At 51.7% G+C, this 25,715-nt stretch overlaps 9 protein-coding genes across 9 annotated transcripts; 4 read left to right on the forward strand and 5 right to left on the reverse strand.

Annotated features, from left to right (window-relative positions):
• Window positions 1–866: 866 nt before the first annotated feature.
• On the forward strand, window positions 867–4,655 carry N7468_006696 (WD40 repeat domain-containing protein; the record flags this gene model as incomplete). The annotated part of the gene is made up of 1 exon (XM_058475992.1): window positions 867–4,655. One exon carries the CDS (start codon window positions 867–869, stop codon window positions 4,653–4,655), a length of 3,789 nt encoding a protein of 1,262 aa, XP_058328882.1.
• Window positions 4,656–4,958: 303 nt separating this feature from the next.
• On the reverse strand, window positions 4,959–8,532 carry chsB (chitin synthase class II; the record flags this gene model as incomplete). The annotated part of the gene is made up of 3 exons (XM_058475993.1): window positions 4,959–7,636; window positions 7,704–7,963; window positions 8,330–8,532. 3 exons carry the CDS (start codon window positions 8,530–8,532, stop codon window positions 4,959–4,961), a joined length of 3,141 nt encoding a protein of 1,046 aa, XP_058328883.1.
• An 886-nt stretch (window positions 8,533–9,418) lies between these two features.
• N7468_006698 (DUF1774 domain-containing protein) lies at window positions 9,419–10,407 on the reverse strand (the record flags this gene model as incomplete). The annotated part of the gene is made up of 3 exons (XM_058475994.1): window positions 9,419–9,618; window positions 9,690–10,129; window positions 10,184–10,407. The coding sequence occupies 3 exons, from the start codon at window positions 10,405–10,407 to the stop codon at window positions 9,419–9,421; spliced, it is 864 nt and encodes a 287-aa protein (XP_058328884.1).
• A 943-nt stretch (window positions 10,408–11,350) lies between these two features.
• On the reverse strand, window positions 11,351–12,412 carry N7468_006699 (inositol monophosphatase family protein; the record flags this gene model as incomplete). Its single annotated transcript, XM_058475995.1, has 1 exon — window positions 11,351–12,412. The coding sequence occupies one exon, from the start codon at window positions 12,410–12,412 to the stop codon at window positions 11,351–11,353; it is 1,062 nt and encodes a 353-aa protein (XP_058328885.1).
• Window positions 12,413–12,863: 451 nt separating this feature from the next.
• On the reverse strand, window positions 12,864–14,148 carry lap1 (putative aminopeptidase; the record flags this gene model as incomplete). The annotated part of the gene is made up of 3 exons (XM_058475996.1): window positions 12,864–13,097; window positions 13,159–13,905; window positions 13,969–14,148. 3 exons carry the CDS (start codon window positions 14,146–14,148, stop codon window positions 12,864–12,866), a joined length of 1,161 nt encoding a protein of 386 aa, XP_058328886.1.
• An 833-nt stretch (window positions 14,149–14,981) lies between these two features.
• N7468_006701 (uncharacterized protein) lies at window positions 14,982–16,247 on the forward strand (the record flags this gene model as incomplete). Its single annotated transcript, XM_058475997.1, has 3 exons — window positions 14,982–15,381; window positions 15,469–15,988; window positions 16,040–16,247. 3 exons carry the CDS (start codon window positions 14,982–14,984, stop codon window positions 16,245–16,247), a joined length of 1,128 nt encoding a protein of 375 aa, XP_058328887.1.
• A 1,918-nt stretch (window positions 16,248–18,165) lies between these two features.
• N7468_006702 (uncharacterized protein) lies at window positions 18,166–19,320 on the forward strand (the record flags this gene model as incomplete). Its single annotated transcript, XM_058475998.1, has 1 exon — window positions 18,166–19,320. One exon carries the CDS (start codon window positions 18,166–18,168, stop codon window positions 19,318–19,320), a length of 1,155 nt encoding a protein of 384 aa, XP_058328888.1.
• A 3,437-nt stretch (window positions 19,321–22,757) lies between these two features.
• N7468_006703 (uncharacterized protein) lies at window positions 22,758–23,313 on the forward strand (the record flags this gene model as incomplete). Its single annotated transcript, XM_058475999.1, has 2 exons — window positions 22,758–22,956; window positions 23,096–23,313. The coding sequence occupies 2 exons, from the start codon at window positions 22,758–22,760 to the stop codon at window positions 23,311–23,313; spliced, it is 417 nt and encodes a 138-aa protein (XP_058328889.1).
• A 748-nt stretch (window positions 23,314–24,061) lies between these two features.
• N7468_006704 (uncharacterized protein) lies at window positions 24,062–24,364 on the reverse strand (the record flags this gene model as incomplete). The annotated part of the gene is made up of 1 exon (XM_058476000.1): window positions 24,062–24,364. One exon carries the CDS (start codon window positions 24,362–24,364, stop codon window positions 24,062–24,064), a length of 303 nt encoding a protein of 100 aa, XP_058328890.1.
• Window positions 24,365–25,715: the final 1,351 nt, after the last annotated feature.

Consider the following 25,715-nt stretch of genomic DNA (forward strand, 5'->3'; position numbering starts at 1 on the left):
CTCAGTAAGCTTTGCGCGCTAGTCCTGTTAGAGCTATCGCCAGTCATAAGCGCCGAATTGGGCCCATCCGTAGCGTAAGTATAGCCAATTCTATTTTTGCTTTTTGTTTTTTTTTTTTTAAAGTCATCTCAGATGCTCTCAGACACTTTCGAACCTGTGGCCAGCAATAGATGAATTGCCAGTTACACCCTTGCGTGGGATTTGCACTAGTATCAAAAGAAATGAAACGGTCTGAATCAGAATAGCTGTTCTTCCGATCATGTTATACAGGAGAGCCCTAGATTCAAAGCACTTATGAAGGGAGCAATTGGAGCTAAACTTATATTATGTAGCAGGGACCTCGGGTTGACTATTGGTGGCGGCGAGGTGGTGGAAATTGCGGGTGGAAAAGTGACCGTTGCTAGCGGCAGGGGCTGTCATTCTAGGCCTCGATTTCGCAGGTTCTTATGCTACATTTAAGTCTGTCCCGTTTGGGCGGGTGTGCAGAACGCATAGAATTGCACCATATGATGAGCATTTGGGAAACGGTCGGTTGGTAAGCTTCATCAACCCCACGATCTTCCAAGATCGGCGATCGGGCTGGTTAGATCGAGAGATGCAGCTCATGGAAGTTCTACCAAAATTCGAGACCAGATGGAATCGCGAAGCATGGCTTCCACGGACTTGGGTTCAACACGTACCCATGCTAATGGAACATGGGCAAGTATAGTCTGTTGGTGAGATCCGGGCAATAGATTTCCCGGCGCGGGGCATCCAGCTGCGCTGACACTGGAAAGGTGCTTCAGGTCTACTGAAAGCTGATCCTGTTGCAAGCCAAGAGCACGGCGGCCACAGGCCCTAGCACTTGTGGCTTCTATGGTGTAACCATGGCAGCAAGCATATCCTTTGGGACCAACGAGGGAGTCCAAGTGGGAGTCAACCACGGCTCGGTAACTACGAACCATTTCTATTCGAATCAGGATGTTCTCGACAAGCTACCGGTTGCATATGGAGCTGAATTTGAATCATATGTGGACCAGCATGAGGAGCGATGTCTGCCAGGAACGAGGACCGAGCTACTCCAGCGTATCATGACATGGGCCTCGTCGCCGGGGGGGAAGACTCTATTCTGGCTGAACGGAATGGCGGGGACGGGAAAATCAACAATAGCTCGGACTGTAGCATACGCCCTGAAAGAGAAGGGGATCTTAGGAGCAAGCTTCTTTTTCAAAAGGGGCGAGGGCGATCGGGGTAGTGCTCTAAGGCTTTTCCCAACCCTGGCAAGACAGCTAGCCCTGAAAGTGCCAGCGCTGGCTCCTGAGCTTGAGAAAGCAACAAAGGCAGATCCGGATGTAGCGTTCAAGGCGCTACGGGAGCAATTTGAAAAGTTACTTCTTGATCCCCTCCTCGCATTGAGCGCGCATGCCACCAGTACTACTGGTGGTGCTCTCACGATAGCGGTTGTCCTCGATGCCTTGGACGAGTGCGAAAAAGACGAGGACGTGCGAGCTATTCTGCACCTGCTGCCCCGACTACAAAAGACTTCATACGTCAATGTAAGAATTCTCCTAACAAGTCGCCCTGAGTTGCCGATCCGTCTGGGGTTCCAGCAGATAGAGGCAGAATATGAAGACCTGATACTCCATGAGGTCCCCGAAGCTGTGACAGCAAAGGATATTTCGCTCTATCTGAATCACCGTCTTGCAATCATTCGGCAAGAAAGAGCGCTCCCAGTCGATTGGCCTCCAGCCGAGGAGATTGAGTCTATTGTGAAAATATCTGTTCCTCTTTTCATATTTGCTGCGACCGTGTGCCGTGTTGTGGAAGACCCCTACAGCGATCCAGTCGATAATCTGACCGAGATTATAAGTGACCGTTGCGAAGGATCGCAGCTGGTCGCGACGTACTTACCAATTTTCAGTCGCATACTCAAACTACAAGCCCGCAGCAATAGAAAGGAAGAGCAGATGATCCGAGAATTTCGAGAGATAATTGGCGGGATCGTGATGCTTGAAGACCCATTGCCCATACAAGCTCTCTCAAGGCTTCTTGATATACCCGAGAGGGTATTTCGTATGAGACTGAATGCACTGCACTCGGTCATATACATTCCACACGACGAGTCGAGCCCTATTCGACCCTTCCATCTCTCCTTTCGAGACTTTCTACTTGATCCCGAGATCCGCGATAGGACCCCATTTTGGGTCGATGACAAAGAAACCCATCACCAAATCGCAGTGAAGTGCATTTCCATATGCACCAAGTTGAGGCGAGACATTTGCAATCTGCAAGATCCAGCAGCTCAACGCAAAGATCTCGATCCCAAGAAGATAGAACAGTGTATTCCTCGAGAATTACAGTATTCCTGTCGTTTTTGGGCCAGGCATCTTTTACAAAGCTCCATGCCCACATCGCTGATTTCCACAGCAACATCATTCCTCCAAAGGTATTTCTTATATTGGGTGGAAGCAATGAGTATTTTAGGATTGACATCAGATATCATTATCGTCCTGGATCAATTAGAGGAGACCATCAACAGCGAGAATGCTGCTCTTCTAGGAGAATTCCTTCATGATGCCAAGTTGTTTGTGAACATGAACTGGCAAATATGCAATAAATGGCCTCTCCAAGTCTACTTCTCGGGTCTTCTATTTTCACCCGCGACATCCTTGGTGTGCCAAAGTTTCAAACATGAATTCCCTGACTGGAACGTGTTGATTGATGGCCCAAACATCTCGGGGATTGTTTTGCGAAAACTGGAAGGCCACTCTGGCCTGATATCTTCATTGGTGTTCTCTGCCGATGAGCGATTGATTGCGTCTTCCTCCTCTGATGGGACGATCAATATCTGGGATGTCAATACAGGTACCTTACGCCAATCGGTTGAGACACTGGCCGGGGCTAGGTCTTTATCGTTCTCTCCAGATGGAAAGTCAGTGGCGTTCATTGATTTCTCTTGGAGAAATGATTCAGAGTTGAGCTCAACCTCTTATTCTACATCAGAGAATTACGGCGTGTTTCTGTTGGACGTCGCAACGGGGGACGTACAAGAAATGTCCAGCAATCCAATATCAGACATGGATGAACCTGAAGCAGCATTCGTCCCAAATCGGCAAGAAGTAGTTTGGAGCTCAAATAGGGCCATCACACTGTACAGCATCAAAGAAAATTCATCGCAGATAGTTCTTGACGGATCTTTTGAGGGGCCACTTGCATTCTCACAAGATGGGAGATTAATGGCCCTGAGCTGTAGCAACAGAACCGTTCAAATCTGGAATACACACACATGGTCTTTGGAAGGCACTGCAGGAGTATTTGAATTTCCTGTTTCTTGTATGCGGCTTTCTTCCGATGCTACATTCTTGGTCGTCGAGTTATCTAGATCGGGGGGTATCACCGTATGGGACTTGGCCACAAACTCTGTGCGGTCTCGATTGAGATCCATGCCTCATTTTCGGTTTGACATCTCTCCCGTCGGACACTTAGCAACTTCAGATATCCTAGGGGGCTTGACTATCTGGGACGTGCCTGTTCTTCGCATTCCAAAGTCTATCCCAGGACATACCAGACCAGTGACTGCCTTGTCATTCTCACGTTCAGGTCGCACTTTAGCGACAGGATCGTCTGACAAAGACATCCTACTCTGGAGTACAAAAAGCTTTCTCTCCACCGATGTCGACCGATTCACGCGAAGAGTCTTGAAGGTCGATGTGTCTCCTAGTGGGCTCTTTGCTGCATCTGCGTTCTCAGATGGAACGATAGGAATATGGGATGCAACAGCAAGCCGCCTCACGCATATCCTGGTTGGGCACTCAAGCCACGCCTCTTTCATGGATTTCGCACCACATGCGCCCCTTTTGGCCTCGGCCTCGGCCGCCAAAGTTCGAATCTGGAATATTATGACAGGCAAACTCGTAATCAACCTCGACGATCCATCTCTAGGTATCCTTGCTATCAAATGGACAGATCGCGGTCAAACGTTCATGGTATTGAGCGACTCCAATGATGACAATGGACCCTACAAGGTCTTTGTGTGGGAAACAACCACATGGACTCGACAACTTGAAGACATCGACATCACCCCTCTGATTTCTGGAAATTGCGCTTGCCGCGACCCAAGCGACCACGTTATCACTGCCGTCTTTTCTCCTCTTGGAGATCATTTAGCGATAGCACTGTGCGAGAGCCTAGTGACGGTTAAGCTTGGGAAAGAGGCAGATTTCAAAATACTCCCATTCAGCAAGAGAGGCCCAAATCGCTTCCAAAAAGCTATATCATACTCGCAAGACGGCACATTTGTAGCCCTCGCTACTTCAATCGCACGAATGGGAGGGGATGTACGGGTCGAATTGTGGGATACGACTACGGGCACTTTGCTGCATATAATCAAAGGAGCTCTCAATACAAAGAAGTTTGTATTCTTCTCAGGCGATGATTCCTGTTTGCACACGCATCTTGGAACTCTGGATCTGGCGAAATGGAGGCCGTCTGGCTACTATAAGTCATCGAGATCTGCTTGTGGATTCTCAATGCATGATGGCCGGTGGGTGGCTTTGAATGATGAGAAGGTTCTTTGTCTTCCTGTTTCTCATTGGCCCGATTGTGTAGCTGCCAAAAACGGCACATTGATTATAGGTTCTTCTCATTGCACTTTTCTCCTGAGACCAAAGTCTTAGCCCAAGCCTTCTGCAAATAGGACTACATGTTCAAGCTCTCTTCCATCAGGTAGCCCGCGAAACGGACCTGAATATGCCAGTACATCTAGGTAGAGTTGGGAAAGGATATCAGTCATCCCCGAAAGGTATTCATTTCAAGACAAAGCGCATAAGTACATTCATCTCCTAGCATAGACACATAACAAGGTTGAGAACTATCGTGTGAAAGATCTCCATCACAAAAAGGGAACTCCAGAGGAATCATCTCGACGCCGGATACAAAACAGGTAAAAGGAAAAGCAAGCAAAGAAAAGTATTAATAGGCTACTTCCGCCAGAACATGGCCTTCCCCAAGGTCCGCCCGACAGCCCACCGCGCCTCATTGACCCGGTCCTTCATGCTAGGGCCACCATTATAGCGGATGGGCCGTGAAGAGCCGTTCTCAGAGCTTGTGCCGAGGCTACTTCCACCATAGGAGCTGGGAGCGAAGTTGGTGAGGTTGCCTGCATCGAACTTGGTTTTTGTTTCGACAATCTTGTGCAGAAGATGCAAGATGGCGTAGGCGGTGGAACCAACTGCGCGGATGATAGCGAGACCAGCGACGGACCACAGGATGATCAGGAGGTAGATGTTTGTGCCACCATGATCAACCCCGTAGACTTCAGAGACGGCCATGGCCAGAATAAGGTTTGCCACCATCCAGATAGACACCATGTAGGTTCGCACGGCTTTGTAGTAGTCTTCCTGCATTTGAGACTCGCTGGGAGGTGGAGTGGGAACTTCGAGGCGGTCGCGGAGGTTGCGGAGCGCGGCGTCGTATCCACTATCGATGTCCAGCTGCTCAGACGGCATGTCGATCAGAACGGTAGATCCGTTGATCACCTTTGCAGTTCCCAGATCGGTATTGATGGAGTTGTCGCCCTTCGTACCCCAGGTAACATCGTGAGTGTTACAGAAAGCATAAACTTGCAATGTGCAGATGTAACTCGGCATGAGGAGAAAATATTGCAGCGACGATGTGATCATGTGCCACGGGTCGAGGTAGAGAATGGAGATGTAGAAGTACAAGCCGACTGTTGACAACATGGAAATCACAATGTTGATCAACAAGGTGTCGCTTACGTGCATCTCGCTCTTCCCGTGTCCGAAGCGCGACATCATCTCCATAACCACCAGATAGAGGGTACAAAAGATGGTGTAGGCCATAATGACACTGTAGACAATGATACCAGTGAGGTAAAGGTTCTTGGCACCTTGCGGTCGGTTCCCGAGGGAGATGATAAACTGCAGGCACATAACCACGATACAAGCATATCGGAGTACAATGAAGATGTATTTGCCCATGTGATGGCCAAATGGATCGATCTTGTCGTCCGTCAATGAGCCAGCAATGAAGTAGAAAGCCAAGTAAAAGTTCGCAAGTCCGAAGTAGGTGAACAAAAGGTTGAAGAATTGGTACACAAACTCAATGTTAAGCAGGATCTTTCGGCCGATCGTATGGTCGGTCTTCCAGATCTGTGCAGCATTAAAGTTGGAGTAGACTGCCGCGAAGAATGCACCGTTGAGCCAACGACGACGTTGCGAGATGAATTCGGGAATGGCATCAGGCACGTCAGTCTCACCCACAGCACTCTTGACAAACTTCAGCACCCACCTCTCTTCACGTTTTGCCACGAGCTCCCAGCAAAGAATACGGTCTTCAGCGAGGTACATGTTGGCAGTGAACACATCGGCATCTTGACCGTGAAGAGTCTCACCCTTGAAATACTGGTTCAAGGGACCATTGCCATCAGCGTCGTTCTGCAAGGCGAAGAATCGGTAGGCACTTAAAGCACCAGGCAACACAGTAATGTAACCAAATACAGACTCGAGCGGCTTGTCCAGGATGTTGGACATCTTGTACTCGAAGTTTTGAGATGCGACGAGAGGATTGAGCAGCCCCATCCAGCTTTTACCTTTCGCAGCCTTGATTTCACCGGCAGCACCAGCCACATTGGAGTCCTGGTCGAAGGCTTTCCACAAATGGTACAAGGCAGTAGGATCAGGCTTGGTACCGACATCAAGAAGAACACAGATGTTAGGCTGTAGGGCTCGACCGAAGGCATTGAAGAACCATCGGTGGGAGTTCAACTTCTTCTTATTGTGTTCCTTCAGACAGAAGATCACTTGGCAAGGGACAATACCCTTCTCCGCACCCTTGAATTTGAGGTCATCATCTAACGAGACTTGAGTGGTGTACTCGTAGACGTGGGCCTGGACTTCTTTCTGGTTGACGACGTTCTTCGCAATACCCTCCTGATACACACCAAGAGCAGCAAGGGCGTTCAGGGTTCGAGGGTGGACCTTTTTACGGCCGTCAGCAATGATGCAGACCACAATTTTCTTCCATCCGTCTTTACCCCATGTACGGGACTTCGTGCGCGATGTCAAGTGGCTGATATTGCGCATGATACCGTGCATGGTACGGGTGAAGCCGACTTCATCTTCGTTGTACATGGTAACACAAATGAAGAGTTCGGTCTCGCGAGTCGTGGAGCCAATCTGCTGGCGAAGCTTATAGCCGCGGGCGCCAAAGTCATCGGGGTCGGAGGTCACGGCAGTGTATCGCATATGAGTAAACTCGCGCTCGTCCCGGCGGGGAAGGAAACTGTGGAGGATCGTGGGAATCTTGCACTCCAGAATAAGTTCACCATTGATCAATTGAACTTCTTTCTTGGCCATCTGAGCTTGGCGAACACCGCGGCGAGTCTGCTTGTCGGGGGCTGGGCCGTAGTGAAGATTCGGGTCCACCATGTTGCCCGCTTCGTCTTCATCTTCCAGGTAGACCTTTTCCATCTCATCTTTCTCATCGCCCATGACGGTTGAGGTTTCGCTCATGAAAGATCGAACGCTGCTACGCGAAGTGTGATGGACGGAGCGAGGGCCACTGACAAACGGATCGTCTCCACTAGCACCATCTCCGATATCGATGCTAGATTCCGCCATTGATGATGGAGCAGGCCCTGAAAAGAGCGGAGCTGGGGGGCAAAGGGCGTCGGGGGCTACCTCCATAGCGCGAGCTCGGAGTACCAGGTCGCGGGCTTCCATTGATATCAGGTCTTTCGTAGCCAACGCTAGAGACAGACGGTGGGCGAACATGTCCAGGACTCCATGGGCGAGTTGGTGAGCCGGTTCTTGGGGGAATGGACGGGTAAACAGAAGTATCTGCCAAGCTCGCCGTAGGAGGTGGGATGTTTGGTGCCGTTCCTAAGCTCGAAGATGGACGAGACGGCGAGATCGCGCTGGGAACTTGGTAGAATCGAGCATCGTAGCCAGCTTCTTGTCTTGTTCTGTTACGCGTTCGAATATTAGTACGTGGCCGCGCTGGATAGTCCATTGTGGGTATGAGTGTGAGCCACGGCGTTCGCTGTTGATGAAATCAATGCTCGGCCTGCGGTAAACAAGTACCAGCAAAGTATTGTTTACTGCCGATCCGACATGAAATTGCCCAGGTTCACCAAGCACGCCTCAAACCAATCAGAAACACAAGGTCTCAGACAGCCAACCAAGTACTGCAAGGTACTCTTGCAAGGTACAATTTGTGCTCTCTAAGGGGTATTCAGACAGGCAAGGGGTGCATGTGGTTATCACAGGGGTGACAACAGGAATGTGTCTGGGAAATAAGGTTGCAGTTATGAATCATAAAGAAGACTTACGGGCTTGCATCAGGGTATTCTGGTTGGTAGTGAGACGAGGTCGGGCTACCGCCCAGATCAGTATAGTCTTCACTGCTCGTAGGTAACAGGCGCATGGTCGAGCCGTTCTGTCGAGAGGGAGAAGCATCGTCAAGGAAGGACGAGGTCTCGTCAATGTACGCCGGGGGCTCGTCCCCGTAGGTCGACGGCGGGTGACGGTGCATGACGTTCGGAATGTGTCTCGTAGCTCAATCTCTCATAATACTTTTTTGTTCTTAGCGGTTGTACAATAGGTCCTATGGCAGCTTCCCAGTGCCGGCACTGAGTGGATTCGGTAGGCCTGTCAGATTGACAAAAGGTTAGGAATTACTTCGAATGGAATGTGAATGCACCGTCGAGGAATGCGGGTAAACTCACAACTTTGGGAACGAGGTTAGAGACAATTACACAAAATGCCAAACGATAGAACGTTGGAAGGAGAGACGCTGAGGCTGGACGGGTTCTTCGATCAACAAGTGGAGGTGGAGCCGTTTCCACAGCAACGCCAGCTTTCCCTCCATGAGCCGATCCTCGATCCCGTTTCAGTCCCATGCACCCCATGCATTAAACCAAGCGGCTGCTATTAATATTCGTTTCTACACTCCATAGCAAACCCCTAGTATCGCAGGACAAATGAAACATTCGAAATGGCGAATTCATGGATTTTTACTAGCCATTTAGGCCTGCAGATGTCTACTATCTTATCGATACTGAAGATCCGTGGGGGACCCGCCCGAGTTCTGCAGATATATTTTCGGATGGCAACGACAGTATATTGGATTCAGAAACTCGGTCGTGATAACAGTAGCACTCCCTTACGCCAGGGTATTACGAGGAAATAAAGTCATTATAATGCTAACTACCTCGACGGCGTTGCAGCCAATTTCCTCAATTTCAATAGTCATAACCCAGCCCTAAACCAGAAGAGGTTCAAAATGTCCGGTCGGATCCTCCACTCGATTCCTATCTAGCAAGGCAACGCAATGTCTCCCTCCCTCGATTTGCGTTCGCCTGCCGTAAGCTTTACCCCTCTCAGTAGATTCCCAGGTTTCGATCCACTTCGTGTCCCATTTAAGCCCCATCGCGGAGCAGAGGCTCACGCTCGCGATCGCTAGATTCAGGATGCGCAATGCGACGGAATAGACTATCGCGGCCAGTATATGTGGTAGTCGAGATCCAGAAGGAGGACAGCAGGAATATCGCAAAGATGACGAAAGCAAAGATCCACTGCAGACCAATGATCTTGATAGCGAATTGCTTGACGGCGAGAGCTGCGGATCGTTAGCAGATGTTCTACCGGCACAACACAAAACTCCCATCGGCTGGAGTATGAGTAACTTACACAGTGTGAGGAAGCTCAAGCTGTAACCGAGGATATAGTCATTTCGGGCAAAGATCTTGGTCAAGCCGACGAATAGGATGACCCAGATGAAGATATTGGCCAGGATGCGGCCAGGCAGCTTATGGCTCCCCACTGCGACGGCACCGTTCCAGAACAGCGCGGTCAAGGTCCAGGCGTAGGGGCCCGCGACAGCGGGAAAGTGTACGAATGCGGGGAGACGGCTGTGGCGCCAGTACGCAATGGTCTGGTTGATGAAGTGGGCGATCAAGATGATCTCTGCCCACCAGAAATAGTTGCGGGTCCACAGCATCACCCACGCAAAGGTGAACAGGTTGTGCAAGATGAAGTGGCCGGCGACATTGGCAGCTGATGACACCAAGACGGTGTCCTTGTGGAAGAGGTGCCAAACATAGCTGATCTGAGAGAGTAACAGAAGAATCCTGACGCATGCGTTAATTTTGAATCTTTTCTCTTGAAGATACAGAATGCCTCACCAGTAGACGCCGGTGATCGTGTTGTCTTGGGTGAAGGGAGTGGGGTGCTTCTTGGCATTCTTCCAAATCTTCTTGCTCTTCTTCACATCGTCCGGCGAGTGCAGTGAGTAATAAATGCCGACGATGACGACCAGAGCCCAAGTCAGAGGCACGAGCACCCGGTAGGTATTCAGAGCGTTGGCGTTGTGAGTCTCCCGGCGGGAGAAAGGATTATAGTAAGGCATGGTGTCTAGCAGCTAAAGTCCCCACGAGGAGGGGGAATGACGAGCGTACAACCCAGACTATATAAACCAGCAAGTTGCTTGCGCGCCCCGCATAGCCCAATGGAGGTTCCGCCAGTTAGAAACGTGCGGCCGCAGTGGCGTCCGGCTGCAGGCAGCGCGACACCGCAAAATGATGTCAAGCTTTTATCTTATCGACAAAACCTGCTCCCGAGCTCCCGCGGTCATGCGACACCTTGATGACATGGGTCAGAGCTATTCCTTCGAGATCCCAAACTCGAATATCTATGAATATGAGATTCATGGGATGCGACCGGATGCTGAGTGAAGCTACAAAATGAAACTACGGACAGCGCAAACCCACAGGCAGCGCAGGGGGGCGGTTGGCACGAGCAGGTGCTACGATGCAACTTCAACTTGAATGGCGCCACTGGACGATCGGCGCGCACGGATCGTGGTTTGATGATCAACCTGGGGTTACTTTTTGCAGCTATCATCCCCGTTGGGGCAATGCACCCATGGTTCCATGGCTGAATTGAAAAAGATTTACGACGGACACTGCCATCCATAAGGACCAGAGCCATTTCCAAAGCCCGAGTTGGGAACTCCATTTTCCATATGCGGCATCCAAAACCCTAAGAGTTGCGACAACGCGGGGCAGGCGGCCAGTGCCACATCCCTTGTACAAGTAAACCTTGGGAGTCTAGGCATGGGCCCAATCAGCTTGGGTAAGATGTAAAAGAATAGAAAAAGACTGAACCAATCAAACACTGGACTCGGTTCGATGTAGTCCAAGCTGTCTAACTACACAAGGGTATCAAAACATTCTTTAAGTAGAATATGCCTGAAGCTCGCCCTGCTTCATGATACGAATCTGCCAATCCGTCAGCCTGTGTTCGTGTGCCATGGCATTCGCGTCCATATACAACGCGCCGTCACACATCATCTACTGTCGTGCGACCTTGACAGCCTCCAATATCCGCCCATGAATTGAAGCCGGCGCCACAACCATCCCATGACAATCCGCCAACGTCCTGCCCAAGCCACAATCCACCGGCCGACCATCCAGGTCTGTCACCAAGCAGCCGAGCTCCGACACCAGCAACATACCCCCCGAATGATCCCAGATTTTGGACCGATAGTGATCCTTGCGCGGCACTTTGATAAACGCATTACAACCCCCGCGCACCGCAATCGCAACGTACCGCATCTGCGCAGACCATAGATCCACAGGATTCGGCCATGGGCACCCCAAAACCCCCGCAATCCTCTCATGAGCCTCCAGGTTCTGCGATGATGCCTCCCGTGTGTCAACAAGTTTCACCTCGCTTCCCTCCTCAATCTGCTCCACCCGGTCCAGCGCCCGGCCCTCAAGCAACGCTCCCGACCCCAGCGGCGCAATCCATGCTCCCTCACTCTTCACAGTAGTAAGCAGCTGCCCGTATCCCTCGCTATCAACCAATTCCTCCGCAACCCGCCCGCTCGAAAGATCCAGGTTCGGACAGCCTAACACTCCGACCTTTTGCCCTCCGTCCTCAACCAGCGACAAACAGACAACATACTGCTGGCCCCGCATATATGTCGCCGTCCCGTCCACAGGGTCAAGCGTCCATGCCCGTTTGCCCGGCCGGCACTCCCCAGTCGCGCCGAGGTCAATCAGGTCCAGGAGCTCCTCGCGGGAAGTAGGCGTGTACAGCAGGGCTTCACTCGCCGGATCATCGAGGTGAACTGAAGTAGCGAGTTCCCAGGTGCGTTCGAGCAGAGCGGGGTTCGTGCGAAGGGCGGAGCTGTCTTCTTCACCGACAATGTCGTCATCTGGGAAGGTGTGGTGGATTGCAGCGATGATAGAGGCCTGGGCAGCAAAATCGGCGATTGTGACGGGGGATGAGTCGCTTTTGTCGAGAGAGCCTTTGTCAACAACTGACAGCAGTTGTTTTGTGAGGAGGGCGGCTCGTTGCACGGCGAGGCTGGCGAGATGGAGCTCTTTGGTGTAGGTTTTCGAGCTCATTTTCGGCAATTGGTCGTATTTTAGAACTTTTCTGGGATGTGGGGGAATCAGGTTGGTGTTTGGCAGCCGAAAGATTAAAGATCGGGGAGAGGCCTGCTCGACCGATTTTCTTTGTGAGATCTCGGTGTGCTCGATGTGGCGTGGGGTCCACCTTCCAAGGTTCTCGAATATATTTTCGAAGTCCCGCTCTGAGTCTTGCGGGCGGTGTGCACAAGGTACGTCATGCGTCATTTACTCTGAACTACTTTGCTTTCTAACCTGCTACGATGAAATAATTCGAAAGACATATGTAGTGGATTTAAGGACCTTGCCCAGACACTCATCATGCCAAACCAGCGACGATATGATGACTGTCGTTCCCCGAAAGTGAAAATGCCCAAGGTATATCTCGCGAACGCCAGAAAGAAACGCAAGAGTGAGACGCCATCGTAAAACTTATTAAGAGGTCACGTTAGAAGGGGGCGTATGCAAGCTCGTATGCAAACGCCAAGCTCATCTTCGCATGCTGTTTCATGTGATCGAAGCTGAGGTACTTGATCAAGTCATCCGTGCTGTGGATTTTCTTGTCCGAGTTCTCAAACTGCGACTCGATCACGAAAGCCGATGGGTATCCAAACCGGCTGGCTGAGGCGTGGTCGGAGCAGGCGTAGCCGCACTTGGTTTCCACGTAAGGAATGTCACAGTACTAAGGTATGTTAATAAAACTTGGTTGCGCTGTAAGTACAAAACCAGACGGAATAGCTTACTGTGGTGATGACCTCCTTAATGAAAGAGGTAAGACCCTGATCAACATAGTCCACAATGACGCCCACAGACTCCTTCAGGCCCGCATCCAGCGTGCCCTGAACATACCCAGTCATGTCTTGCTGAAGCATCGCCATAATGTCCCGGTGGTCCTTCTTGTACTTAGAGTAGATAGCCTGAGAGCCCAGCAGACCGCCCTCCTCGGCCGAGTACCAGTGGAACTCGATGGTGTTCTGCGCCTCACCCGAAGCGATCGCCTCGGACCGCAGCAGGGCCCGAAGAGATTCAAGGATAGTCACTGTGCCACTGCCGTCGTCATCCGCGCCCGGCGCAGCCAGAATCGATGGCAGAAACAGATTGATGCTGTCCTGGTGAGCGCCCAGCACGACCGTGTTGTTCGATTGGCCTGGGATGCGCGCAATGATGCTGAACTGGCCCCAGGAGTGCTCGAAGCGTTCAGCGGTCGCGCCGTGGGCGGCTGCGCCCGATTCTTGCAGGATATCGCTGACCTGGCCCAGAAGCCATTCCGCAGACTGGATACCAGTCGAGGACTTGTAGTAGCGGGTGTGGTAGGAGGTGAAATGCTCAAGGTTTTTCTTCATGTTGTCCGTGGACAGATTGTTGAGCAGCGGCTCGATTTCCTTCTGGTGGATCATCTCGCCGGGGTAGTGAACGATACGCTGGGTATGCAGCGTGCCGTAGTGGCCGGATTGGAATTCATCAGTGACGTCGAGGAAGTTGACGCCGTCCTGTGTAGACATTTAGCTGGTGCGCACCATTAAATACAGAGGCAAACAGAGAGGGTGACTCACGAGCTTCAGCGCCCATTTCTCTTCTTCGGTCACCCAGCGGGTGGTGTAGGGGGCCAGCTCAATCAGCCATTTGGGCTGCTGGGTGTTCTGGACGATTGAAGGGCCCAGAGGCTCCTGCGGGATGACGGCCGCGAGAATGGTTAATGGTGCGCTCAGCGCCAGGGGAGCAAGGAACTTCATGGCTGCAGAAATAATAAGAATACAAAACGGGATAGGATGGGAGGTCTTGCCTCAACCGGATATATATAAGGAAGAAATGCAGGGCCTAAAGAGCTGAGTTTTTCAGGGCGGAGCTAGTCGATTCTCACGCGCCTTGGGATGGGAATCAGGGTCGCCAAGGCCGCTATTTTCTGACCTTTTTGGACCCCGCGCTAAGTTTGGGGTTATTAATAGCGAGCCTCGTCCACTGGTTATCTACGACTGCCCCTTGCTAGGGACTGGGAAGGCGAGCATTGTCAATGACATTTTACGGCATCCTTGTATTCATCTCTATCGTACACGTGATAGAGATACTTCACGGTGTTTACAGGTTATCCCTACATTTTCTCCCAGGAGGAGTCATAGCCCGTCATGGCTGTATCAAGAGGGTGCCATAAATTGCGGGCGGGGATTGGAAGATCGAGCGGAGAAACTACTCCACTTTCTCGGCTCAGCTCGGATCCCCGTGACTCACATCCTGAAGGTCGATGAGTTGCACTAGTAGAACTGGGGCTCGACTTCGCGGTATAAGTGCCGCCAAAGCGCGAGGACCCAATGCTGCCTTGATTGGTATTCCTCACGTGATTTCCCATCGGACCGCGGTTACCCAAGACAGAAATCAGGGTTAGGGTTGCTACTGCTGGCCCACCATTCCACCAATCAACGACCAGCCTGTGTCCCGTGCTGTCGCGAGTCGTTATCTGGTTATCTGGTTATCTGCCCTGACGTCCTTCGTGATCGGGGTTCCCTGGTCTGCTTGCTCGTATAGAGAGTGCCTCATCTCATTTCATCTTATTTTTCTACCTCTATACCTCATGGCTATCCATCCCAAGTTACACCCGGAGCCTACGCAAGGAGGCCTGTCGCCACGTCAGGCTATGGCTATCTCGGCCTGGACGGAACAAGCGGCCGCGTCGCTCGAGGATCTGTCCCTCTCCGAATCGAACCACGCCGGCTCCGCGCCCGCCACACCGTCTCGCCCAACGCGCTCAGCTCCCCTACGTGGCACAACTGTTTCGCTATCGATCCCTCTGGACGATGAACCCGCTGCGGCTCCCGCTCCCCGAGTCAAGGTTCTCGCCACTTCCGGAGAGACCTCTGCGCCAACGGTCAGCTTCCGCCGCAGAGAACCGCTTCGGCGAGATAGTCTGAAGCGACGCGAGGCTCTCCTCAAGGGCAAAGATGGCAGCCGCCGGCGACAGCGTTGGGAGAATGGTGTGTCCCCCCTGAACCCAGCCAGAAATGCAGACCGATAAGGGGGCTTGGCTTTGATAGGATGATCGAATACTAACCCTATGCAAGACCGTCTCCTGCATAACCCATGGGCGGAGCCGCCAGCCCCTATGGATTGGGATATCCAGCCAACATATACCCGCCATGATCCTATGCCATACTACCTGGCGCCCCTATGGGATGTCCATTATGCCAAGGTGGCTGATCGCCACGCCGCGCGGGTTCATGCCGAGAAAGCTGCAGCGGAGAAGCACAGGGTGCCCAAGGAGCTTCGGTCCAGATTGAAGCATGCCCGAGCTGCCCGCGGTATGCTTCAAGACCTGGAAGACGAGATCCGGGTTTTCATCCTTAAATGGAACGACAAGCAGCTTTATCTTCGGGCCGATGGTCTGCAAGATGCCCCAGAGTCTTCACCTAGTGACTCCGAGGACGAGATTGTCTTCGTTGGTCGCAATGGGCAGATGCATGACTCTCCGGGGCGGAAGCAGAGACTGCAGCAAATGCGCGAGGAGCTGAGCCTCCATGATGAGCGCGACGGCGAGAAGATGGTATTTGAAAGCCTTGTTGATGACCGCACGGCTGCGTTCGGGTGAGTATCCGTGCAATCTTTTGGTTAGCCTCTTTAGTGACCATATAACAGCCGCTGGCTTGTACACTCCATTGCCTCATACTATGGCTTGCATACCTGGTCCGTCACTGTTGGTGAACCTGCTCGCCGAGAAGCTTATGTTGGCTTTCGTCCCCCGGCTCCAGGTAGTCGAGCTGGGCTCGTTACGCACGCTTGTCGTGCCGAGGACTTCATCCACCCGGGCGAGGAGCTTCCTCAACCCCTCTATGCCCAGGTCTAGACCATAGAGCATCTGTACATATTAGTTGGGATGCTGTGGTTTTTTTTTTCTTTTCTTCTTTTTTCCATTTTCTTTTTCTATTCCACCTTGATGGTGGGCTCTTCCATGGGGCTTTTGTAATGACCTATTGGGGCTGGCCGTTTTTCGGAACGGACGTGATTTTTATATACTCTCCTTATCAGGCATTTCATTGGATCATTCGTAGTGGCCGACCGGAGAACTTGAATAGTCGCATCGCGGTAGCGGCAGCTCGATGTCATTTGATGCCCGAGCTCGTCGCCTCTGAACTGGCGGTCAGGCGTTTCGTCCCTGTTCGCGCGGTTGTATTCTCCTAACGTTAGGAATGCTTTCGTCCAGGATTTCTATATAAGCCCCGTGCACAACCCGCGTCTTATGTCGTCACTATTAAGCGTCAGGAATGAGAGCCAAGCCTGCACATCGTCGAAGACTTGGAACCAGCAAGCGGTTTCTCTAAGACAATGGAATTCGATATTACGACAGATGGCATAGGTGTGCCATCGCAGCCCGAATGTCCTGAATTTGGGCAGATCAGGCTCGCCCCCACCACGGATCCAAGCACGAACCATGGACCCTGAATCCCCTGGACCAGTCCATAGGATCGGCAACTTATCAGAAAAAAAAAACATTAGTGTATCTCACCCTACGCTAACTATCTGATCCTTTGCACATCCTTGCTAACCAGACGCGCATCTCGCGCATCGCGCGACTCAACGGCCTTTTTCAATCGGCTCACGCACTGCAGGCTCTCTCTTATTGGCCTGTTCGATTCGAAACACGCATGGACGCTGCTACAGGAACTGCGACGTCGCCCCAAGTGACATAATCCCTGAACTGGTAGGACATGGAAGAGGGGGGAAAACCACAGTAGGACCAGTCAAGATCAACCGGACGTGCCTAGAACGCGATGGATTCCAGCCTGGGCAGACGCGGGGGTCATGAGTGGCTCGCACGAGTGGGGGGCGAAGCACACCCATCACCCCCAAGAGGGCCTGAGGGGGTTCGCCAGCAAATCAAGCACTGACACACCAGAGAAACCCGTAGCTTCGACCCTTTTGCTTTTGCTAGACTCGCCTTGATTTGGGAATTCGAGCGCTTTCGGGCATTCGTTTTGTCCCCAAACGCAGGTCGCTTGCTCACGCCGTGAGGCAGCACGGTTCCCACTTTGCTCGGTTACTCCAGTTGATTCGTGCGGCAGCCTGAAGTGTTGCCTGTACAACGTGTATTTTCTTTTCGCTCGAGTAGACAGCTGCGCTCTTCCCGGTGATTGCCATCACACTAGGGGGGACTATGGGTTGGTCGATCTCCGGCCTAAAACAACCCAAACTTCAAATGACGAAGAGACATTCCTTGCCTCATTCTTAGATTTGATCTGAGGATACCTTGGCCCCCCTCCGTGTCTCCGGTTCCCACTGTCTTACCGTCCTTGCTGGCCACGAGGCATTTATTTCCCTTTCTGTCTCCCTAGCCTTATTGCCCGTTATCTTATACATCTCTCTCGCCCGATTTTCCTTGTCATATGATTGTGAACGCCTCCCCCTGACCCTTGATTTTCCGTGGAGATTGTCCCCTTGTCCCCCCCCCCCTCCCCGAGGAATCTCTTGTCGTGCCATTCTCCATACTCAGGGCCTCCAATGCACCATGATCTTTTGACTGTCCTGTCTTAAGACCGGGTAGCCTGGGGAGCTGTTGAAACAACTCTTAACGTCTCGACCCCCCTGTTTTAGCGGCGGCAAAAAGGTGGTTCTATTTACATCTCGACCTGCAATTCATCTGTAGTCGCCGGTGGAAAGCGGGGCAAGGATAGTTTCCACAGTTCCGCCTCCTTCACATCTACATCGCGACCGGGATCTAGAGATTCCCCGGAGGGATGGGTTCGTACAAATCATGCCACGAACGCATGCCTAATGGAGGCAGCTCCAGCTCAACAGACACCAATGCTTCAGCCCGGTCGAAAAGCACGGCGCCGACGGTGGTGAGCAATCGTACCACTCCGGCCAAACATCGCGATCATTGGACTGAGTATGACGATTATGAAGATGACTACCATCATGACTACAACGACTACGATGATATCGACATAGAGTATGACGATGACTACGATTATGGCGATGAGAATGACCGCCAAGACGAATGCGAATCCCGCACCTCCGTCTCAACTTATGCTTCCACCACCCGCTCGATGGCTGCGGCTGCGGCGGAGGCCGAATTGGCCGAAGAGCCTCTGTACGAGGTAGTCGACCGGCAAGAATTCTTCCCAACAGACGCTCTTGCTTCCACCCCGTCTTCCTTCGCCACGCTCTTCCCTTCTTCAAGAAGGCTTCTTATCCGCCACGATGACACCACTCTCGACGGCAACATGAATCTGCGCGTGGACACCGTCGTCCCCCGCCGCGCAGGCTACCAGCAAGACGTCATTCTTTTCCATCTGCGCATGCATGATCTTTTCTCCCGCAAATTCTCGCTCCGCCGCTACTGCCGCGACTCAGGTCGCGAGATCTGCCATTCCTCGCGCAAAGAGGTCTCCAACTCGCGGCGGCCGATGCTGCGTCGTAAATCATGGAGTACCGTCCTAGCCGGGTTCAGACATGCCTCGAGCGCCCACACGCCATCGCCACTCGCCGAGCTGAAGCGCCACGACTCGGGGTTTTCTGTAGGCAGATCCCAGAACAGACCCGACTCCCCGGCCGACTTCGACGAGGAGGATGGCGAGAAAGACAGACCACTCGAAGACACCATCACAATGGAGTTTTCGAACTATGCGCATGTCGAGTTGCGGCGCCGGGGGCCGGGCTCCTCGAAGCGCTATGAGTATGAGTACTGGTCAACGAAGTACCAATGGCGCCGCGATACTCGGAAAGAAGGCGACCTGCGCGAGGTGTCGTACTATCTCGTTGATACGCGGTCCTCGAAGACGATCGCGCATCTTATGCCGGAGATATTGACACCGCTGGAGGCGGTGGAGGAAGAGAGTAAGGGCGGCTGGGTGCCGCCTTGTTCGCTGTGGATCAGCGATGTGTCCGTGTACGAGCGGATGCCTGACATCGCCGAGTAAGTAATTTGTGTTCCGAGATGATTTGCTCTTCCTCCAATTCCCCAATCCCACCGTCTGCTCGCCAAGATGACCCCTGTCCTTCTCGCCTCCCCACCTTATTCCTCGGTCCATCCCTAATCCACCTTCTCCTCTTTAAAACCCCACTTTTTCCTTTCCCTATCCAGCTGCATGTCACAGTGGATACAGGTCCATAGGCTAACGAGGATTTGTCACAGCGTTATTGTCGCCACTGGTTTAGTGGCTCTAGTCGACGATTGTATTCGACGCCGCTGGCATCATGAGCGCCGCATTCCATGGATGCTACCCGCCAACTCCTTGACTAGGGGGGTTGGAACGCATGGGCCCTCGTCGATTGATCGGCGAGGTGCTTCAGCGGAGGGGGTCTGCCTAGACCGAGAACCTGAATGCATGAGCTGAGCTCGAGGTTTTTCCTTTGTTTGGGTGGCATTGCATCTAACAGTCCTGATGAGCACGACAGAACCGTATTTATCTTGATTTATTAATGTTGTTATGTCATTATTTGCTTCATGTTTGTTTATGTTTATTTATTTTCTTACTTTCGTTTTCTTTTTTTCTTTTCTTTTTTTTTTCATTCTTCCCTGTTTTACCTCTTACCTCCTGATTTTCTTTCGGTCCAGACCATCTTCGTGGCGGCGCGCCACCTCATTGTCCTCCTCGGCATCATAGCTCAGCAACCTTGTCAGCCAAGAATTCGATCCTTAGGGGATCCAAGCACTCTTACCCCAGCCATCTATTGGATAGCTCGTTGCGGAAGCTCGGAGGGCGTTAGGCGTTTATCTCTTTGCATCTGGCCCATTCAATACTGGTTATGTAGGTGGCTTACGAACAAGCGCATTTGACAACTTGCTATCTTTTTTTCTTTATCTTTTTTGGGTCTTTCCTATCAACATAGGAACTTATTCGGCGGCCAGCTTTGCGTATACATGGTACATACCTCTGCGCTTGCTAGCGATGCATATCGTAAGCTTGACCGCTGCTTCGAGGAAGCTCCAGGTATTTGCTTTTCTTTACTTTTCTTTTTTTTTTTATTTGTGCTGTTACCTCAGCTATCCCGGACCCTCACCGACTCCGTAGCACTCGGTGATACGAAGAGAGTCGGTTCGTGGTAAAGCGGCAAAGTGTTCCATGGATCCAATTCAGCCCAGTCCCATCTAGTTCACGTTGCAACACACCTTGGCGACAAAAGACCGCTCAGCGGATCGTACTGCCTGCCGGTTGCGCAAGCTAAGCTGTAGTGGACCTGCTCCCTCTTTCTCCTCCCATCCCTCCCCCAATCCGGTGCAGAACACCCCCCCCTGTTTTTTTCTCCCCTGTATGTGATGTAGTTCGGACCATACCCGCAACAGCGCCAGCCAGTCAAAGGGGCGCTAACAGCAAACCACCAAAACAAACCAAAGCTAAAAGCACATGCTCATTACTGAGCCTCGACAATCGATTGGCTCCGAATGAATCTTTTCGATCGCGCCCAAGCGGGAGGCCCCATTGCGGCCTGAGACGTACGTCTGTTTAGCCTGAGTCTGGTTCCATGGTTCCAACGTTCCAGTGTCGAGGCTAGTGTTCGGAAAGGCTTAGCTTGTTTTGACTTCCTGCGGGGGGCTGCCCTGCTCTGGCCCTCTTCCTCTCTCGACCAGGTACTGCCAGTCGTAGGCCTGGCTTTTTTCTTCTCTAGCTTAGTCCGGTAGGGCGCTGGCAGGGGGCGCTTGGAATGCCACGAGTTGTAGCCGCATTGTCGTGAACCATGGATCCAACGGTGCTCTGCAGGTATGAGTGCCCAACTCCGTGCGAAAGGGATGCGGCGAATCATGGTCAGCGGAGGGTGCTGGAAGGTGTGCTTCGGTTCCTTGGGTGAGTTCTTTCTTTTTTTTGGTTTTGTTTTTTTTTTGTCTCTTTTACTTGCTTTTCATCTTTATTTCTTCATTTTTTTCTTTTCTCATTTTTGTGGTCGTGATGAGGTGTTCTGGATCTGGGCGATTGTGCTGCAGGGCCAGGGCGGTTAAGGATTTGAGGATTTGAGAATTTCGTTCTAGGATGCTCCTGGTTAAGCACAGGAGGTACCCACCGCCCGCCACTTAGGAGCCATTCTGACTGGTCGTTCCCCGGTGCGCGTAGACACGAACTAGGGTTCCTATAGGTCTACGGGCAAAACGAAGTCATGCGAGTAATGCAGCAGGGATATCGACGGTTCCGTTCTTTTTTTACTCTCTGATACTTTGATATGGCTGTGCTTTTTTTTTGTATGGCTTTTCTGATGTCCCGTAGCGTTCATGCAGAGCGGCCCGGCCTGTGGCTCATCTCCGTCTTGGGCCCGGCTCGGAAACTGGAGAGGAAGAAGAGAGCCCGGGAGCTTCACAGCTGGATTAATATGAGGCGAGGTTGCCTCGGGTGCGTTTGTCGCTATGCGAATGCGTCCCAGATGTGTGCACGTCTGTGTGGCCCAATAAGTTCGAGAGCTACGATTCGGTGCTCGATTTTTCGCATTGATAGAGTACTTTGAGCTTCCAGTACTTTGGGCATCTGACATTCGTCATGAAGTAGCACTAGGCCCTTCTCCGCTTGGGCAGAGATCCCACATGCATTACATGCGCATGCATTTCATATACTGTTCCAGAAGCCCCGTTCCAGCGCTTTGGTTAACCTTGACCTGACGGTTCTTGAATGAGGCAGGGACAGGGCCAGAGGGGCAGCCCTGCACATCAGATTAACTGGACCAACGTGGGGTTGCTGTGAGTTGTTCTTCAAGGCCTCCTCCAATCCCCATCCCACTGGGAAAACTTGCCCCTTCCCTCTTACCCCCTCTTCCCTCTGAGCTGGACCGGAGTCATGAAAATGAGAATCATGAATCCTCGGAAACCCTGTAATTCACGCTGGAGCAGGGGCGACCTGACCGTTTCTTCAAGGGTTTTCGTGCGCCGGGCCGGTCCAGCTTGCAGCCTCAAGAAATGATCCGCATGTCCCGCTTGGTGGAGAGGGAGGGAGGGGGGAAAGAAAGGAGGAGGTACTTTGCCGATGCTGTTTCCGTTCTGCATAAGCCCGAGTTAGGTTTGACGGTTAGGCTCCATGTTTGTCACAAAATAAAATACCAAAATAAATCCAAAATAAAATCGTAGCTCGAACGGGTTATTTCCGAGAATTGTTTTTTTTTTGTGCTTTTTCGGGGCCTTGGAGATATGGCCCACCGTCTATATGACTCCCCGCCTCCCATGTCAACGAGGGGCATTTAAAAAGGTCGCGCAAGATTCATTGGACGTCGATTCCTTTCTCCATTCTTTTCGCCCTGAGAAACGGCCAGCACGAGAACCTGGAAAGCCTCCAGGAACCGCGACCTCTAGCCCTTACAATCGTTTCGAATCTGGGAAACCCTCGGCTCAAGCATTCGGCCTTGTTACGTTGTATATCACATCAGTCGCGATTCCACCATGTCTATGTCTAACAGTCCCCCCGGCAATGGCGCCAGTCGCCCTACATGGCAAGACCAGCTGTCCGGTAAGCCATTGGCACAAGTTTCCGGGCACAGAAGCCAAGAGGAAGGGGAAGAGAGAGGGCTGACCTGTGAAGAACACTGCAGGCGCACTAAATTAGCCCCCCCTGTCTTCAACATTGTCTCCGATCGGCGAGGTACCTACCCGTTTTCTTTTCCTTTCCCCTTCATTTCTTCTGTCTCCATGAGATGTCTCTGTGGAGTCGAATCTCTGTACACCGACTTTTACTTCCGAACTTGACAGCGGATGCTGATTACCCTTGCGTCAAATTGCAGGAGGTCGTACTGCCTGGTCAAGCACCGTGACCGTCCAAGGCCAGAATATCGCCGCCCGTTACTGGTACGATGGCCAGTATATCAATAATGCCAAAGAAGATGCCGCCGAGGTCGCTCTGAAAATCCTCAACCAACAACCGCGTGCCTCCACCGTCTATGTTGGCCAGATGTATCCTCAATCATCCTCACCTGGCTATAGCCGGGGGACCGGGCTCTGATTCACTTGATTCAGAGCCCGCCAAATCTTTCTTTTGTTTTTGGGTGGCTTTCTCTGTGATCTTTTTCCTCCCCGTGGGTGCGCTCGTGGTGACCTGCCAAGTTTTCCAAATTTTCTCCCCCATTTTCAATTTTTTTTGGGTTTCATTTTCGTCATCTGCAGATTTTTTTTTTCTTATTTCGAAACCTCCTCCTTTTTCCCGCTTGTTGCTGTGCGTTTCCTGTGTGGACCCGCAGCAACACAACGAGTCCTGGTTGCGCTCATTTGTTCTATGCGCGACGCAGGCGAAAAACAACACGCACCTCTACCTCATCTCACATCGAAAACCTCCTCTTTTGCGTCCTCATCCCTCCGAACTCGGCACGATATTCCCTGGTCGAGATATTCTCTCCGGTTTCCTCGGCTGCAGGGCTACATACCACTTTCTTCACCGTCTGATCCACCGGGAAGAAGTTTAGGAAGTTTAGGAGGAGAGAAGAGGTTCAAAAAATAAAGGACGGATGGGGAACTTGGACTATGACTAGCATTCATTCTGCCCTGCTAGATCCGGTCTACTCGACCCAGGAACACCGCTACCTTGCCACCTCAGATGGGCCTGTGTGACCACCAGCCATATCGTGACACAAACCACAATCCCCACGGCTCGGGACCACGGCTCCTACCCAGAGACATGCAAACTCTGTTTTGCAGCCCCTAGCTGTGCCTCTGACAAATAGTCCGAGTAGCATGCTCGACCGGCCGTTGCTGGTCTACCCCCCCGGCTGCATCTGATACCCGTTCTCCCGGCCCAGTCCCACTTCTTCGACGCGGGTTTCGACCGTGAATCGCCCCAAGTATCCTGGCTTTTCTGAGATATCCGGCACCGGTCTTTCCCAGCACACTGGCACTCCCGTCTGGCTCCTCCGCCCCACCAACCACAGGGCAGTGTTTCTCTTTCCGGTGTCCCGATGTCTTATAATTCGGGCGCTGCTGGTGTGGGTGGCCGCGTCTGTGAAATTCTCCTGCTCGGAGAGAGGATCCCGTGGAACAGTATGCAGCTTCTCGAGATGCATGTGTGAGCAGCTCCTGTTGTGCCTTGTTATCTCCGTCGACTATAGGTGTCTCGGTCTATACAGGTGTGACTTGGATGGGATGGGGGCCTTGGATTGATGCATCTTAAAGATGCAGATGAAAAGGCGGTGAATGTAAAAAGGCTGAAGGGCCTTTTGGTTGTCTTTGCTTTTTACTTGTGTTTATTCTTTCATTGCTTTTGATCCCTGGGTGCGGATATTTTTGTTTGGGAGTTTCATTGGGTGTATCTTTGGGACTTTGTGATGGCATTTGATCACCTTTTTTGTGGATGGGCTGGCTTTTCGTATGTCATTCTTATGCTTATGTTTATTTTCCATTGGGACTGGGATTTTGTGGGTTGGTTCAGATTGATTGATGGGCTTCAGATAACTACTAGTATATCGACAGGGTATTCCATATAAAATCAAGCTTCATTTCTTCTTAGGCCCGAGTTCTTTTTGGTGCTTCATGAAATTGAATGAGGACAACGAACCTGCTGTCCAAGATGCGTTCTTTACCACTTCTAAGGACAATAGACTCTACCATCTACTTATCCGGTCTAGGTAGGGTTCCGTGGAGGAGACTAGGATATCCTTTTGCACCCTGCTGTGACTCAGCTCCTTAACTTGAAGCAACCTCACGAAATGGAAGGCATAAGTTCGCTATTGCCGTATTTGCGAGTGATACATTTGAAATGTACTAACGTAGCGGCTTATGGATCCATAGATCCATAAACATTCACAATGTATGGTTTGGAAACCTAATACCACGCAGCCACGAGATATCGAAGCAAGACCACCGTATAGGGTACGGGGTAACGAGGACTTTCATTTCCAAGTCCGCTATTTGGTTGGCCTACCTCCGTGCATATAGTTGGAAAAGCCTTCCGCACACCAGTATCTGCAGAGGAACGAAACTAGGGACGGAACACGCTCCAAATGGAAGAGACATACCACCCGGCTATAATTTGGAGGTTATTCAAACAGCAATCAAAAGTCATACGTCTCACCGCCGTCGAGGCAGTCTGGCTACACTTGGACTTACGAGAACACTCACAAAGTGGCAAGCAGGGCAGATGGAATGTCATATCAACATGCCCATCGAAATACAGCAGATTACCCTTCTAGCGCCTGAGCCGCATCTCGAACCATGGTTGTGGCACCGCGCCGCGGCCCTTAGGGAGTTAAGATCTGCGGTTGCAACATCTGAAGGCTGCCTTGCTTGGGATAATTATAGCAATCGATTCCAGCATCAACGGAATCTTTTTGTGGATGTTCTATCATAACAAAATGGATGCCTAGTTCACTAACTCGAATATTCCGAGAATAGACCTTGTACTCGGAGATGTGCGTT

This window comes from Penicillium chermesinum, assembly GCF_028974085.1.
Source record: "Penicillium chermesinum strain IBT 19713 chromosome Unknown utg000005l:1.0-4115287.0:1.0-4118363.0, whole genome shotgun sequence".
Taxonomy (NCBI): domain Eukaryota; kingdom Fungi; phylum Ascomycota; class Eurotiomycetes; order Eurotiales; family Aspergillaceae; genus Penicillium; species Penicillium chermesinum.